Raw genomic sequence first — 18,155 nt, forward strand, 5'->3', positions numbered from 1 at the left:
ATCGACCAGTGCGCCACACATGGCACTTTTCCCTCTCCCTCCTCCTCTCCCTCCGCCCTCCTCCCTCTCCCTCCTCCCCCCCTTTCCTGTTACCACTACCTCCCTACGTCTCCCTCCTTTCTCTCCCCCCTCCCCTATCTCCTCTTTGGTTCTCGCAAAATATGGCTGCCTAATAACCTCCTGATCACATATACATTAAGGGTTGAAGGTCCCGGGACAAATGGTGTAGGTTTGTCTTAAGTTAGGGACCACTGTTCTGCTATTTGACTGTTAGTGGGTCTAGGTCTACACTACTGCTGTTAGGGTGTTAGACAGGGGGTTTATATTCTTGGGATTGTTAGTACAGTTCTGGTTATATTTGTTATGCTCACTGTTGTCTGTCTGTCTATGTCTCTGTGGTATGAAAGGATGAATGCTTGGTTGCTCACGTCTCCTTCCCCACACCCCTTTCCCTTCCGCTAAGATGTCTTCACTTAAGGTAATGAGCTGGAATGTGAGGGGACTTAACTCCAAATTCAAGAGGGCTCTGATGTTAGATGTCATTAAGCGTCAGGCCCCCCATATTGTATGTATCCAAGAGACACACCTTACGGGTCAGAAGGTCCTCTCCCTGAAGCGGGCATGGGTGGCTAGAGGTTATCATTCCTCTTACTCTGTCTACGCCAGGGGAGTATCCATACTCATATCCAAAGCGCTTCCCATAGAAGTCATACAGGTAGCACCGGATCACTTTGGCCGTTTTGTGATCGTACATTGTGCCTTGTGGGGCTTTACCTTTACTGTAGCGTCTATTTATGTCCCACCTCCCTTTGATCCAGCTGTATTGCACCTAATATCCAGTAAACTTGCTGCTATGCCTCCAAGTCCGATACTCTGCATTGGTGACTTCAATGCTGTCCCTAATCCCTCCTTAGATCGTACAAGTGGTCTGGACACAGGCTCGGTCCGTCTGAATGAGTGGCTCACTTCTCTAGACCTCGCCGATGTTTGGCGTAGTAAACACCCTCAAGAGAGAGAATATTCATTTTATTCCTCTGTTCATAAGAGCTTCTCTCGGATTGATCTGGCCTTTGTTTCCCCAGATATGTTGCCGCACGTTGATCAGGTATCCTATTGCCCGCGCAGTGCATCAGACCACTCCGCCTTGTTCATCAGTCTCCTTATAGGCCCCCCCAGCGACTCCCGCTTATGGCGCCTGCACCCGGCTTGGCTCCTATCCCCAGCGGTCCAGAGTACTGTTAGGGCAGCGCACAGCGAGTTCTGGGACGTACACTCAACTCATCCTGATCCTCTTCTAGTCTGGGACTCGTACAAGTCCTCGGTGCGGGGAGCATTCATGTCGGGGGTAGCTGGCCATAGGAAGTCCTTAAATGCGCAGGAGGAGAGGTTGACCGCTGCACTGGTGACCGCAGAAAAGGAATATCTAGATAAACCTACTCCAGGGAATAAAAAGACTTGGGCTCAGGCGCAGAGGAACCATTTAGCTGTAGCGAAGGAGCGCACCAGCAAGCGCCTGCAAGCCAGGGAAGCGTCCATCTTTGAATTCGGAGATAAAAACGGGAAGCTGCTTGCGTATCTCTCGCGGGCTGAACGTCCTTGTGCTTCCGTTCCCTCTATTATTGATGGTAACGGAGCCTTGATTACAGAACCCCGGGCCATTAACATGGTATTTTATGAATTCTATTCCTCTCTTTACAGCTCCAGATTGTCCGCCTCTTCCGTCGAGATTTCCAGATTCCTTGACAGTCTTCCACTATGGAGGCTCACACCGGCACAGTCTTCGGAGCTTGATGCCCCGCTCTCGGCGGAGGAGGTGGAACTGGCCATCCAATCGTTGCCCCCCGGTAAGACTCCTGGACTTGATGGGCTGGGAGGTGAGTGGTATAGGGATAACTGTGAGACTCTGGTCCCCCTTCTCCTTAGCCTGTACTCCGATGCGTTTGACAGCGGTTCCCTCCCCGACTCCATGCGAGAGGCCCTTATTGTAGTTCTTCCCAAGCCTGGCAAGGACCCTCTGCTTCCCGACTCATACCGTCCAATTTCCCTCCTAAACTCAGATGTTAAGATACTAGCAAAAATTCTGGCGACAAGGCTTAACAAAGTAATATTATCATTATCATCCAGACCCTGGGTTTATATTATCCTTAGACAATTGTAAGGCGTTTGACTCAGTAGAGTGGACATATTTATGGACCCTCCTGCCTAGAATGGGTTTTGGCCCTCGATTTACAGCATTAGTTAAACTACTGTATAATGATCCCAAGGCTAGGGTACGGACTAATCTTAACATCTCACCTACTCTCCCTATGGCCAGGGGCACTAGACAGGGTTGCCCACTATCTCCCCTCCTCTTCGCACTCGCCATTGAACCCCTTGCTGTGGCGATCCGCCACTCTGAGGGCATTAAGGGCATAACTAGAGGTACTATTATTGAGAAGGTATCTCTCTATGCTGATGATACACTTGTATATCTTGGGGATGTGGGCCCCTCTCTGGAATCCCTTCTGTCCTTGATAGAACGCTATGGGGGGTTCTCAGGCCTTCAGGTTAACTGGGACAAATCAGCCCTCTTTCCCTTATCTGATGTAGGGGTACACTCCCTCCCCGTCCCAGTCCAGGTGGTGTCCACCTTTAAATATCTGGGAGTCCAGGTGTCACGCAAGGTCCAGGCATTTACAGAGTTAAACATTACACCCCTGATAACTGCAACTGAATCGCGTCTAAAAGCCTGGTCCACTCTCCCCTTGTCTCTGTACGGGCGTATTAACATATTTAAAATGATTTTTCTTCCAAAATTCTTATACCTTTTTCACGCCTGTCCTATACTGCTTCCAAAGAGCCTGTTTAAACGCATAGACGGCATTCTCAGGTCCTTTTACTGGCAGTGTAGTGCCCCACGATTCAGTTTAGCGCTGCTTCAGGCTCCCAAGTCTAGGGGTGGACTGGCTGCCCCGGATCTGTATCTTTATTACCTGGCTTCCCAGCTAGTATATGCCCAGTGGTGGATAGATATAGACATGGGTAATGCAGCTACTGCACTGGCTGGTGCCCTGGTAGGTTCCTACGAGGCCCTTACAAACTTGCTGTACAGATACAAGTCCCCATCTGATACCCCACTTCCCCTACGTACGGTAGCGGTGTGCTGGCGTAGGGCGCAATCCCTGGTAGAACCGAGCAGCTCTCCCCCTCTCTCGCCCAGGACTCCATTGTGGCTCAATCCGTGGCTTTCTCACTTCCTCTCCCTCCCGGGCTGGACAATGTGGGGGGCGGCGGGGGTGAAATTTGTAGGCCAGCTATTATCTCCGGAAGCAGAATTACTCAGCTTTAACGAAATAAGGGAGAGACATACTGTACCCACTACGGCCAGCTTCCATTACACGCAACTGCGACATGCATTCAAAGCCCAATTCGGCTCCTTCAGCCTGACAGTGAAATTCTCCAAACTAGAGACTCTGATGAGTACCCCGGACCTCCCTAAGCCACTCACTCAGTGCTATGCTCTCCTGCAAGAGCAAAAGTCCAGACCATTTGATAGAGCCCGTGAACGCTGGAGACAGGATATCCCTGACCTGTCAGATGATGACTGGAGGGAGGTCGAACTGTCCTACTTCACATCTGTAGTGAGCGCGAGGGACTTCCTGATCCAATCTAAATTCCTCCATCGAGTATACTTCACCCCTGCTAGACTATTCCGCATGGGAGCAATGCCCAATGATCTTTGCTTTCGCTGTCAGGCTGAAGTCGGATCCTTCCTGCATTGTGTCTGGTCCTGCCCTAGGGTCCATGTCTTCTGGTCCGAAGTGCTGGAGTTCCTAAATGTACACTTTGATTTCCCACGATTACTGTCTCCCTCTGTGTGTCTCCTCGGTATCATAAATGAAGTTATCAATGGCCACTATGACAAAATTTTCTTTAGGTTTGTATTATACTACGCCCGAAAAGTGGTGGTGATGACCTGGAAGGACCAGGAGCCCCCTCCATTAAAAAGATGGATACTACTTATTAACAGCGTCATTCCCCACTACCGGTCCCTGTATACCAACAGGAAGTGTCCCCAGAAGTTTGATCGCATCTGGTCCAGATGGTGCGCGACTCCCCATACTGCCTTATAATCACGTGTGATATATACTCCTCTCCATGATGAAGGAGACTGAGCGTGCTGGTGTGTGTGTGTGTGTGTGTGACTGATTGTCTATGTGTCAATAGTTATTTGTGTTGTATCAGGATGTCTGGCTGTAGTATCCTGCTGTCATTTACTGTAATATCCCTCGGTTAGTTTTGAAACGCAGTAAGAACCTGATTGTTACCATGGTTGTTGCTTAATAATCCTGTAATGGGGGGAAAGAAATATGTGACAGACAATCTTGTTCTTCGATTTTGTTTATTTTAATTGTATAAAATTTCAAAATTGCAAAAATAAATTCTTTTAAAAAAAAAGGTACTGGTGTACAGTTCCCTAAGGTCCATCCATTCTCTTTCTGGGCCTTGTCAGAGAAACAATGTTGTCTAAAATACAATACTATTTCTTCTTAGAATCTTTAAGATGGGTGCATGTGTCTCTTTCCCACACCTTAGAAAGGGGTTTGCGTAGGAAGGCGCACAACGTTCCCCCATGGCGGTTCCGGACACTTGGTGATATAGGTCCTCTCGAATAGAAAATAGTTGTGTCTCAATATGATTCCAATCTAAAATGAAAGAATCCTGCTTTCTGATTGTTTATAAAATCTTAAAATCCGTTCCCAACCAGCAGCATTACACTGGACTATATTTATATACTGAGCCTGGTTCTTCTGCTGTATATTGTACTGAGCTTGGTTCCAGGACTGTATTTATGTACTGAACCTGGTTCTGTTGGTGTATTTATGTACTGAACCTGGTTCTGTTGTTGTATTTAGGTACTGAACCTAGTTCAGGCATTGTATTTACATACTGAAGGTCATTTACTAAGGGCCCGATTTGCGTTTTCCCGACGTGTTACCCGAATATTTCCTATTTGCACGCGACGGAAATCGGGGGGCGTAGCCGAACGAAAACCCGATGGATTCGCGGAGCTTGCGCTTACCTTCACTCAGCCCGGCTCGGTGAACTCCAGTGCGTTCCGATGCTTTTCAGCGCAGCAGCGCTACCTGGTGGACGGCGGAGGATCTACCTTAATGAATCCCGGCCGGACCCAAATCCACCGCAGAGAACATAGAACTGGATCGCGAATGGACCGGGTAAGTAAATCTGCCCCACTGAGTCTGTTTCTGGTGCTGTATTTATGACCTACTATAGAATAGAATAAAACTTTATTAATTCCGGTGGGAAATTGTTTGTACATCATCATGACTCCAGGCAAATTATTAACACAGAAAATAAATGACTAGAACAATGGGACTCATTTATTAAGAGTCCGAACGCCGCACTTTCGCCAGGTTTCCCAAATTTTTCCATTTTGCGCCGAATGCTGCTGGGATTTTGGCGCACGCAATCGTATTTTGGTGCAATTGCTCCAGCTTTCACGCAACAGGGAAAACCCGACGGATTCGGAAAAAAAAGCAGATTTTTTTTTAAAAATTGTGTCGCAAGAATAACACTCACATACAGCGGGACGAAGAAGGTGAACTTTGGCGGACGTCGGTGCAGCAGCGGCACCTGCTGGATATCGGGCGCACGACCTTAGTGAATCCCGGCAAGCTCCGAATCAGCGTCGGAAAACGCACCGCGGGATTGCGAATGGACCGGGTAAGTAAATGAGCCCCAGCGTGTGTTAGGTACAAGTATGAACCGGAGGTGTAAGGATGTGTGTGTGGGGGGGGGGGGGGGGGTGTACCGGTTCAGGGCTCTGTTTTGGCCATCTTGTTGTATAATTTATTTATTTTAGGAATTAATCACCTGTGATATCTTGTAGTCTGGCACCTGGAGATATTGATTACTTCTGTTGTTCCGTTGGTGTAGAATAGCGCTATGCAACGGATGTCCGGTATATTTCCTTAAATTTCTGAAGGCATCTGATTTGCCGGACAGCCTTAAAAGGAAGTAGAGGTTTCCCTATTATTTCTTGGGCGACTGTTCTGTCCTTTTGAGGAAGTCTGCCTGTGCAATTAAGCTTGGTTCTGGTGCTGTATTTATGCACTGAGCATGGGTTAATTTTATAAGTAAGTTGGTTGTAAGTAAGCTCCTTGTAGCTGCGCACTGAAGATGTCTGCATAGGAGGATCAAAGAGGCTACTGGGGCGGGGAGTTGCCGTGCTGTTTAGCCTCAGCTCCGCCTACTCCACGCCCCAGTAGCCTCTTTAGAAAATTTGCATATTGCCCTGATTAAAGATTAAAAAAGTTAGAGGGGAGGAAAGGAATAGCCCTAAAAAGCGCTATCCTTACATACGTTAGATGCACCTACCACCGGATCTACCTTAATAGGTAGACCCGTGGTGGTAGGTTTCCTTTAAACCCTCATATTTGGGGCAAGTTATGGGAGAGGAGGATTTGGGCGGGCAGTATATAATTTACCTAGATTTTAAATTCTAGGCTATAAGATCATAACCGTAACATAATATCAAGATGGAATTATGGTTTATGGGGGACATTAATCATAGGGGGTCTCATGTTCGCCTGTTTTTGCGCCTGGTTTGCTCTTCTTTTTGGCTCCTGATCTATGATGGATCTGGTTCTGCCTTAGTAAATGCACTTTGGAATTGTCTCATGTCCGATTCATTTGCGCCTAAATTAGCGCCAAATTTGTCTCAAATTGTTTGATCTCATTTGTGAGCAATAATGAAAGGAGACTGAGAAAATGTGACAGAACGTTCAGGGCGTCATCTCTGCACAAAACCGATCATTGTGATGTAACTGCAGGGACTAAAAGTTACAGAGATGGAAAAAAAAATAAAAAAATTCTTGCTGAAATTTTTATTATAATGTACAGTAAATGGAGTCCGATAATATTCTCCGATCTGTACAATAAGACAATAATCACTCCCAGAGATGATCCCATAGACAATAATCACTCCCAGAGATGATCCCATAGACAATGATGAAGTCGTTACTGGAGAAATTTTACATTTTAAAACTGCTCCGAAGTATTTTCCATGTTGCATGGAGGGAATTCTTCATTTGGGAACCTAAAATTTATGTTTTTAGTAATGAAAAGGGAAGTTTTTTGGAAGTGCAGCTGCTCAGAGTAGGGGCATTTTTGCGCCTTTTTTTTGCATCTTTTTAGGCGCAAATTAGTGATAGATCCCGAGCAAACATCTGTATTGGACGCACTCACTATGTCAGATAAGGCGCAGGGGCTCAGAACCACTAAGTGCCGAACTTTGCCGTGCGCCAGAAAATGGCGCATAAATGAATCCCACCCCTGGTACAATATGGATAAAAGGTTATGGTAAATGGCCAGAATTTGGGTTTTTCGTCTTGGGTTTATATAAATTTAGAAACTCAATTTACTAAGGCGGAAGGGGGGAGGGGTGGACCCAAATCTGAATTTAATTTGGGTATCTGAATTAATATTTAGGTCTGGTGTCTATTAGCGTAATTATGTGAGGATGTGCTCTGTGTGACGTCTGACGTCTGAGTCCTTTTTGAAGTCCGGTTTTGGGGTAATGTGGACGGAGGCAAAAAGTTAGGAGACACAAAAACACCTCAATTTAGACCTTGTACAGGTGTTTCTCCACAGGAGGGCGCTCTTTACAAGAAACATCATGTCACGAAATGTGTCTCTCTTCCGAATTCACAGATATGATGCACATTTATATCTGTGAGGTCACTTAGGCCTGGTCATTGCGTTGGAGGAGGTCTGGACTCTTCTGGCCTGGTTGGTGTTCATAGTCTGGTGACCCTCAGCTTGTAATGTTGCTTTCTCTTGGGGGTCCAGTAGGACACAGTAGCAATCCTCGGCTCTGTGTTAGGTGATGTTTCCCACCCTGACCAGGATAGCCCCCCCCATTTGTCACATGGGCCAAGACTTGACACCACCTCCTCTCCTCTTCATGGTCATGGTCCTTCTAGTGGTCGGATTGAACCACTACCCCCCGAGTGAACTTGTTTACTTCCCAACTCCAGATTTCGGGTTCCGTCCTGGTATCCACAAGGCCCATATAGGGTTGATCATAGCTGACCGCTCCACCATTCACCCGGCATTGGGGCTGGAGCCTCATTTCTAGGACCCTCTTCCCATAAGGTTGGGTTGTATGTGACCTCGTTGAGTAGGTATGGAAACATTACTGCATGAGAATTGGCTTTGTTCCCCAAAAAGATTCCTCAGCTCAGCAGGGCGTGTGCTGGAACATGAATTATTTAGAGGAGAGGGGCCTCCAGCGTACAAGCTGTGCCATTATCACTCCACCTACACCAGGAATATGCAGGACAAGGGGGCGGAGCCTCAGGAAACTTCACCAAGTAGGAGGGCTTGTTGAGGAACTCATTGTTATATCTTAGTTCAAGCAGAATGGCAGATGCAGCAGACCTGGGTTTGGGTCAGTCTCCTCATGAGGTACCTACCTATCTTTGTAACACCACACACTGAATGTGCATACAACATGAGGGAATGTTACATCCAACTAGCCGAGCTCTTCTACACTTATAAAGGAAACCTGTCAGCAGGTGTGACCACGCAGACTGCAGCCAGTGTTATGTATTGTCCCTGGAGAGATGTGCGATCAGACCTTTCTGTATGTTCTTAGTAGCAGCAGAACTGTGAAATATGGAGCTAAATGCAGCCAGTGTTAGGTATTGTCCCTGGAATGATAGTTAATTAGACCTTTGTGTATGTTGTTAGTAGAAGCAGGACTGTGATATATGGATCTATATTCCAGGATTGTAACTTCTCCAAGAACACTAGGAACATGTCTTCACACTGCTGTGCTACCTGGATTGTGGATTGCGATCAGACCTTTCTGTATGTTCTTAGTAGCAGCAGAACTGTGAAATATGGAGCTAAATTCCAGGATTGTAACTTTTCAAAGTATATTAGGGATGTGTCCTCACACTGCTGTGCTCTCTGCAGCCAGTGTTAGGTATTGTTCCGGGAGTCATAGCTAATTAGACCTTTGTGAATGTTGTTAGTAGCAGCAGGACTGTGATATATGGAGCTATATTCCAGGATTGTAACATCTCCAAGTATATTATAGGGATGTATTATAGGGATGTGTCCTCACACTGCTGTGATCTGTGCTCTCTGCAGCCAGTGTTAGGTATTGTCCCTGGAATGATAGTTAATTAGACCTTTGTGTATGTTGTTAGTAAAAGCAGGACTGTGATATATGGAGCTATATTCCAGGATTGTAACTTCTCCAAGAACACTAGGAACATGTCTTCACACTGCTGTGCTACCTGCAACTAGTGTTAGGTATTGTCCCCGGAGTGATAGGTAATTAGACCTTTGTGTATGTTGTTAGTAGCAGCAGGACTGTGATATATGGAGCTATATTCCAGGATTGTAACTTCTCCAAGTATACTAGGGATGTGTCCTCACACTGCTGTGCTCTCTGCAGCCAGTGTTAGGTATTGTCCCTGGAGTGATAATTAGACCTTGTGTCCTAACACCCATGTGTCCTAACACAGATGTGCTCTGTGCCCTCTGTATCAAGTGTTCAGTATTTCCCTATATTGACGTGTAATCAGATCTTGTGTATGTTGTTGGTAGCAGCAGGACTGTGGTAAATGGATTCACATTCCAAGATTTTAAAGTCTCACACTGCTTTTCCCTAAGCTCTCTGCATTACTGTTTCGGAGACCCTTCTTTCTTGTATTATTCAACCACAAACCAAAAGAGGGGAGGGAACACAGAATAAATGGCACAGCAGTGTGAGGAATCTGCAAACAACCAATAAATGTGAGACAACGCTGCAGTCTGAATGTGAATTGTATTGTTTATGAGAGATGCACACAATGCACTGCTGATACAGAACGCAACAAATTATCGGAGGTGGATTCTTGAGTGCGCGATGGGGTCAGCAGTGACTGCGCCAAATCTTCTTATTCAATGATGGTCACTGGTAATAGGAGAGAAAGATGTGTTATAATCAGGTAAGAAATAGTCATTCTATATCCACTCCCATCATCCACTAATACAGCCATAAATTACTATAATAATGTATATAAAATGGTGTGATAACATCCCCCACCCCAGCACTGCCCCCCTCCCCTCCAATCTCTTAAAGGGGAATTCCATCTAAGGAATATAATATATAAATTACCATCAGTAATGTCAGGGTAGAAACACCAGGGGGCGTCAGGGTCATTGGAGTCGAAGCAGCAGCCCTTCTGGTAGCACTGGTCCATGTTGATGCCGGAGAACCCACAGTTGACTCTCTGTTTGGGCAGCACCGCGCACTGGATGGTCTCTGTAGGAGGGAATATCATGTCATGGGAGTTGTAGTTTCTTGGCAGGAATTTTGCCATTTATCCCTTTATCTACTGACTCTTAAAAGCTGTTACTGTATACAGTATACTGTATACATTATGTTTTCTTCTCCGTTCACATCCAAAGCTGTATTCGAGATTCCCCTGCTATCAGGAAGCAATGCATAGTGGGAGCTCAGATCTTAGGTCACATGTCTGGCAAAGGGGTGGAGCTAAAATGCCGACAGAATTTTGAATGTGAAGGAAGGAAATGACATTGAAAATCTGTGAAGCTTAATGTTCCTTAAAGGGGTTGTCTACATTCCAGCAAATAATTGATATTGTTTGTGCAACCCAAAGTTATACAGTTTTCCAATATGCTCCATGTATCAATTCTTTATGGTTTTCTCTGCTTGCTGTCACGTAACAGGAAGCTACATTTTTACTTCCTGTAGATAAACACCAGTCCCTGGTCATGTGATGTTACACAGGGGCACGGCTCGTTATATCTCTGGTCATGTGGTGTCACACAGGTGCACGGCTCATTATATCCCTGGTCATGTGATGTCACACAGGTGCACGGCTCATTATATCCCTGGTAATGTAATGTCACACAGGTGCACAGCTCGTTATATCTCTGGTCATGTGATGTCACACAGGTGCACGGCTTATTATATCCCTGGTCATGTGATGTCACACAGGTGCACGGCTCATTATATCCCAATATCCCTGGTCATGTGATGTCACACAAGTGCACGTCTCATTATGACCCTGGTCATGTGATGTTACAAAGGTGCACGGCTTGTAATATTCCTGGTCATGTGATGTCACACAGGTGCACAACTTATTATATCCTTGGTCATCTGCTCGTTATTTCAGAATGTAATCAGAGGTGCTAACGACTCGGGCACCTGTGTGACATCACATGACCAGAGATATATAACGAGCCGTGCACCTGTGTGACATCACAAGACCAGGGACATAACAAGCTGTGCACCTGTGTGACAGCACATGACCACGGACCGGTGTTTATCTACTGGAAGAAAAAATAAAGTTTCCTGTTGCATGACAGCAATCAGAGATCTAGAAAACCGTAAAGAATTGATACATAAAATAAACTGGAAATTTTTATAACTTTTCTTTACACAAACAATTTACATTTTTTTGCTGAAATGTGCTTAAAATGGACAACCCCTTTAAGGTAATTTGTTTGTTAATGCCATGGACTTTTAAAGTAGGATTTAAAAAGAAAACATTGTGTCTTTCTACCAAAAACGTCACCACACTAGTGGACAGTGTAAGCTCAGTTTACTACATAAAAGCGGGACTGCAATACCAGACCCAACCTGTGAACAGGGGTGGCGCTATTTCTGGAAAACAAAAAGCTATATTTTTTTAAATCTTGGACAATCCCTTTAACTGTAGCTATAATGACCATGATTATTAGTCATGTGATCATCGCTTGATGATGATGTGGAATGTTTTTGAAGTGTTTCACTTACCTTTCTTAACCAGAGGCTTGAAGCACCAGGGCACTCCGGCCACACTGCTATCGAAGCAGCATCCGTTCTGCTTGCACTTGTCAGGGCTCACGTCGGGGGGTCCGCAGTTGGCTCTCTTATGTGCCTCAATGGCTCCACAGTCACGTTCCACTAAAATGGGAAACAAATGTAACTTTGAAATTCATAGAAGAAAATCAGCACCACAATTAATGTTGTTATTTGTGCATCAATATGTTCCTGATGAAAAAATCCATCTCAGCCCACAAAACACAAGCCCCCAATGGAAAAAAAAAAAGTAAAACAATTTTTTTTTTTCCTTTAAACATGCTTTAATTCCAAAATTTGTAAAATCGGACTCTGTAAAAATAAGTAAATATGGTCCAACATACTAAATAAAGTTCTGATTAAATCTATAAAAAAGTCATCATCAAAACAACAGAAGCCAATGCAGGGATTGCTAGGGGACTCGCTTTTTTCTTTTAAACAGTCCCACCCCCAAATGTATTTCTAAATAAATGTATTATATGAACCTCAACATAAGGCCATTATTTAGATGAAAAATAAACAAAATTACACAAAAAATTAAAAAAAACATAGCAAATCTTAGTACCGTATTTTTCGGACTATAAGGCGCACCGGAGTATAAGGCGCACCATCAATAAATGCCTGCTAAAATGTCTAGGTTCTTATATAAGGCGCACTGGACTATAAGGCGCACCTGATTATAAGGATGAATGACCAGCAGGTGGCAGACCTGTGCACAGTTCAAGGCAGCTGATGTCTGTAAGTACGGTTCATATATAAGGCGCACTGGACTATAAGGCGCACCTTTGATTTCTGAGAAAATCAAAAGATTTTTTTGTGCGCCTTATAGTCCGAAAAATACGGTAGGTCTCTTTTTGATGCCACTTTTTCCTCACGTCCCTCCTAAACCTTTGTCTCGCTGTAAGGCAACTGGCTGCAGCAGCAGCTCTCCCCTGCTGCACTGTAATAGGAAGCTAGTAACACTAAGCCCCACCCCCTTGGCTATGTCCTTCCTACTAGTCAGACTCATTGACTGACTTCCCGTTTTCTAAGTAAGGGACTGATACACACTGGGGGTAAGTTGTACTCCCCTCGTGTGCTGCTCCTTTAAGTGGTTCCTATATTTCTTGTTATTGCTGGAGATACCTGCTTGTATTTCGGGCTGATAACACCACACGACTTGGGGGATCTTGGAGTCGAAGCAGCATCCTTTGTCTGTGCAGTCCTTCTCGGAGATTCCAGGATAACCACAGTTTACTCTGGCTTTGGGTTCGGTTGGATTACATTCAGTGGCTGTAATGTGGGAAAAGCAAACATAAGTCAGTGGTTTTACCTACCATAGCAGCTACTTTCAGTTACCACTAGGGTAGAGTTCACTATATACAAATTTAGGAATACATAAACAGCTAGTAATACATTTTTACAACTAGTAGTCATCTCCTTCACCAACGCCAACTCTTTGCATCCTGTAATTGGTGCCTCTCCGCTGATTCCGGAACAGTTGGAATTTTTTCTCTAGCCCCCACCATTCCTGAGCAATCACCACCGAAAGTTTCAGTACCCAATATGCTAATTAGGCACTAAACTGTCAAGAGGGCAAGGAATCCATTAAAGACAGCCCCCCTGACAGCTTAAGCTATATTCACTGATTACTCCGTAACTATAGGGGCTAGAGAAAAAATTCCAACTGCATCAGAATGAGTGGAACTGCTCCTATTAAGAGAAGCGAGTGGTGAAAATGAGGAGATGTCCTTTAAAAGTCAAATGAATTGATCACTATGTACAGATATGACAAATTGTATAACACATTTTATTTCTATATATATACGAATAATGGAAATAAGTCATGTAGATTGGATGATAGATCTCTGAGAGAGAACGATAAATGATACCTACTGTAGATAGATAGATAGATAGATAGATATGAGATAAATAGATAGATAGATAGATAGATAGATAGGAGATAGATAGATAGATATAAGATAGATAGATAGATAGTTAGATAGATATTAGATAGGTAGATATGAGATAGATAGATAGATAGATAGATAGATAGATAGATAGATAGATAGATAGAAGATAGATAGATATGAGATAAATAGATAGATAGATAGATAGAAGATAGATAGATATGAGATAGATAGATAGATAGGAGATAAATAGATAGATAGATAGATAGATAGATATGAGATAGATAGATAGATAGATAGATATGAGATAGATAGATAGATAGATAGATAGATAGATAGGAGATAGATAGATAGATAGATATGAGATAGATAGATAGATAGATATGAGATAGATAGATAGATAGATATTAGATAGATAGATAGATAGATAGATATGAGATAGATAGATAGATAGATAGATAGATATGAGATAGATAGATAGATAGATAGATAGATATGAGATAGATAGATAGATAGATATGAGATAGATAGATAGATATGAGATAGATAGATAGATAGATATGAGATAGATAGATAGATAGATAGATAGATAGATAGATAGATAGATAGATAGATAGATAGATAGATATGAGATAGATAGGAGATAGATAGATATGAGATAGATAGGAGATAGATAGATAGATAGATAGATAGATAGATATATATGAGATAGATAGATAGATAGATAGATAGATAGATAGATAGATATGAGATAGATAGATAGATAGATAGATAGATAGATAGATAGATATGAGATAGATAGATAGATAGATATGAGATAGATAGATAGATAGATAGATAGATAGATAGATAGATAGATAGAAGATAGATAGATAGATAGATAGATAGGAGATAGATATGAGATAGATAGATAGATAGATAGATAGATAGATATGAGATAGATAGATAGATAGATAGATAGATAGATAGATAGATATGAGATAGATAGATAGATAGATAGATAGATAGATATGAGATAGATAGATAGATATGAGATAGATAGATAGATAGATAGATAGATAGATAGATAGATAGGAGATAGATAGATAGATAGATAGATAGGAGATAGATAGATAGATAGATAGATATGAGATAGATAGATAGATAGATAGATAGATAGATAGGAGATAGATAGATAGATAGGAGATAGATAGATAGATAGATAGATAGATAGATAGATAGATAGATAGATATGAGATAGATAGATAGATAGATAGATAGATAGGAGATAGATAGATAGATAGATAGATAGATAGATAGATAGATAGATAGGAGATAGATAGATAGATAGATAGATAGATAGATAGGAGATAGATATGAGATAGATAATTTGTCACCTTCAAATTTCCATGGAGTGTAACACCAGATGCTGTCGGGTTGGGAGTCATCGAAGCAGCAGCCCTTCTTCACACACTCGTCTGCTGTGATTCCGTCTTCTCCACAATTATCCCTGGATTTTGGCTGCACCCCACATTTATCTGTGTGAGGGGAAAGGCATGAAGAAAGATCACATCCTATAGATCACAATGTGCACAATTCTCAATTCTCTACGGGTGAGATGTAGCAGTGCTGTCTTCCAGTGATCTGGAATTTACATGGGGCCGACAGTAAATTTTTTTGGATTATCTTGATTCTCCCAATCCGGAAATAATGACTACACAACAAAGTCAGCTCTGCTACATCTGTGTATGCAAACAGCTTCATGTGTAAAACCTACTGCAAAGCCAATATCAACATCAACCTGGAACTACTGGCAACAGGGTCTGCTCCCTTCTTAAAGGAGATGTCTCCTCCGGACAATTAAAAGGGAACACTATGAACTGAGAACAGAATGTTCCCCCTTTGATTAGATTTAATTTCAAATCCTCAAGCAGCGCCCCCACAGGGAAAAAAAAGAATGACACCATTTTCACCTCTGCACATTAACACCCCCTACGTTGCATTGGTCAATATTCTACTTTTTAGCAGCTCTCACATTCTAGTTATGCACCAGCAAGCCCAGGATGAACAAGGAGAAAGACAAAAGAATCAAGAGAAGAGGAATCATCCGAATTGCTCATCCCCATATGTGACACTTACAGCTGACAGGTAGGAAGGCGTCTGCCCCCAGGATGAGGACGGCGACCGCCCAGCAGATGGTGAAACGTCCCATTGCTCTTCTCTCTTGCAGCCAAGTTGAAGTGTAGGGATCTCCAGGTCAGGATCATTTTATATCTAAGCTCTGTTTGCTTTTCTGGCGTTGATAACCTAAAATTTTTTTTTTTGTGGTTTGAGTACACAAGCCCGATAATATTTACAGGGAGGACGATGATGATGTCGATGGGATACAAAGGCTGATGTGACGTGTCATGGAGGATGGAATTAGCCAATGACGTCATTGTGCTCCCGTGATGGTCAACCTTCCTCCCTACTCGCCCACCGCTCCCTACTAGAGTCTACATTGGAGATACAAAGGTCATTCAGCCTAGTTTACCATCAGGGGGCGCTACGTCCTTCTTATGTATCCTGGCACATGATGTTTGCCATAGTATTCCTTTAGAGACTGCCATAGACTCTTCAACAAGAGCCGGTGGTCTGGACTAAAATCCATTCAAAGACTTGGTGGCCAGAGACGTGGGCAGATTCTGACGCTACATTGGGTCAACCATAGATCAGTAAGGAAGCCTAACGTGGTGCTATCATGTGCCATCAGGATATAAGTTTGTCTTTGAGGTTCAGAGATTGAACAACTAGCAAATCAACTGATAGAGAATCCTTCTTCATCATTTGTATAACCCAAAAACTGCTCTCATATTCCATAGTTTGGTCGGGGCTGTTGGTAGTGGTGTAGGACCTCAAAAAGGTAAATGTTTTGGAGCCCTTAAGGTCTTTCGCCTTGAGTTTCCCCATCACATTTAGGTTGGTTTGTTGGAAAATAGTGGAAAATAGTTCCTACTATTTTATGGGAACGTATGTAAGCCCCATGAAGTGCCCACCGTGCAGATGGGAAAAGTTGAGACGTGGTGGAGACATTTTTCTGGATGAGGTTCCTCTCCATGGAATCTCCTATTAAACTTACTCACAGTCTTGCTTTGCCTAAATCTGATGTGGAAGAAACCACTCTTGAAACTTTCTGCACAAACTCTGAAGGTGAATTCTTGCACAAATCTCATAAATAAACCCATGTAATGAATAAATCTTTTGGATTTACCTGCTCGGAAGCCACTCTTTAGATGTCCTTCATCCAAAATCTCGATGGGTCACCAAGAAATCGTTAAGCGGTCAATTCTAAGTCCTTTTAGGATCACTAAACAAGACAGATATTGTTCCACAAAAGCTTCATATGTTGCTCACATTTAACTCTCTGCTGTCCATTTCCTTCTGATCCTCCTTGAGATGGTTCTACTCCTTCATTGGACTCCAGCTTTGTCTAATTAAACTGAGTGGACTAGATTAGGAAAGGCAGTAGTGAGATTAGAAAGTTCCACAAAGTCACCCTCCACCCGACCGGTGTGGCAGAGTCTGGAAGCTTCTCCTCATTGGAAGCCATATGAAAGCCACAGTACATATGAAGGACTCCAAGACTGTGTGAAATAAGATTCTCTGCTCTGATGAGATGAAGATTGAACTTTTTTGGGGAATTCTAAGCAATGGAGAAAACAAGGCGGCGCTCATCACCTGCCAAATACGATCCCAGCAGTGACACATGGGGGGGGGAGGCTGCATTATACTATGGGGGGTACAGGACCACTGGGTGTAATGGAAGGTAAGATGAATGCGGCCAAGTACAGAGATCTCCTGGATGAGAACCTCTTCCAGATTCTTTGGACCTCAGACTGGGCCAAACCTTCCAACAAGACAATGACCCTAAGCCCACAGCTAAAATAACTAATCAGAGGCTTCAGAACATCTCTGTGACCATTCCTGACCGGCCCAACCAGAGCCCGGACCTGAACCCAACTCAACATCTCTGGAGAGACATGAAAATGGCCTCCGCCAACGTTCATCATCCAACCTGAGGGAACTGGAGAGGATCTGCAAGGAAGAGGCAGAGGATCCCCAAATCCAGGGGTGAGGAACTTGTAGCATCTTCCCAAGAAGACTCCTGGCTGCACCAGCTCCAAAGCTGATTCTACTCATCACTGAGCAAAGAGGCTACTTATACTGAATACTTATCACTTATATGAGATTTTAGCTTTTCCTGTTTAATAAATTTCCAAACTTTTCATACCTTCTGTATTATTTACCGAGCTACTGACATGGTAGACTTTTTAGAAAAGGTCTACAATATGTGGTCTAAAGTCATTGTTGGGTTGTTCTCCCTTGTGGTCAAGAGTAATGGCTCAATTGTTCTCCTTGGTGGTCTAGTGTGATGGACAGGT

The 18,155-nt window shown here is 43.4% G+C and overlaps 1 protein-coding gene across 1 annotated transcript; it reads right to left on the reverse strand.

The window, feature by feature from the left end:
• Positions 1-9,822: 9,822 nt before the first annotated feature.
• On the reverse strand, positions 9,823-16,032 carry LOC140119611 (uncharacterized). The gene is made up of 6 exons (XM_072138833.1): positions 15,874-16,032; positions 15,132-15,272; positions 12,992-13,138; positions 11,822-11,971; positions 10,175-10,321; positions 9,823-9,970 (listed from the first exon to the last, which is right to left on the reverse strand). Exons 1-6 carry the CDS (start codon positions 15,944-15,946, stop codon positions 9,954-9,956), a joined length of 675 nt encoding a protein of 224 aa, XP_071994934.1. The 5' UTR covers positions 15,947-16,032; the 3' UTR covers positions 9,823-9,953.
• Positions 16,033-18,155: the final 2,123 nt, after the last annotated feature.

The sequence above is a fragment of the Engystomops pustulosus genome, chromosome 2 (genome assembly GCF_040894005.1).
Source record: "Engystomops pustulosus chromosome 2, aEngPut4.maternal, whole genome shotgun sequence".
In the NCBI taxonomy this organism is placed as follows: Eukaryota; Metazoa; Chordata; class Amphibia; order Anura; family Leptodactylidae; genus Engystomops; species Engystomops pustulosus.

Coding starts and splice junctions, on each gene's coding strand:
- LOC140119611 (XM_072138833.1), bottom strand. CDS start 15,946: ATGGGACGTTTCACCATCTGCTGGGCGGTCGCCGTCCTCATCCTGGGG. Junction 15,273..15,873: donor CGCCTTCCTACCTGTCAGCT/GTAAGTGTCACA, acceptor CCCCTCACACAG/ATAAATGTGGGGTGCAGCCA. Junction 10,322..11,821: donor CAAGCCTCTGGTTAAGAAAG/GTAAGTGAAACA, acceptor TCCCTCCTACAG/AGACCATCCAGTGCGCGGTG.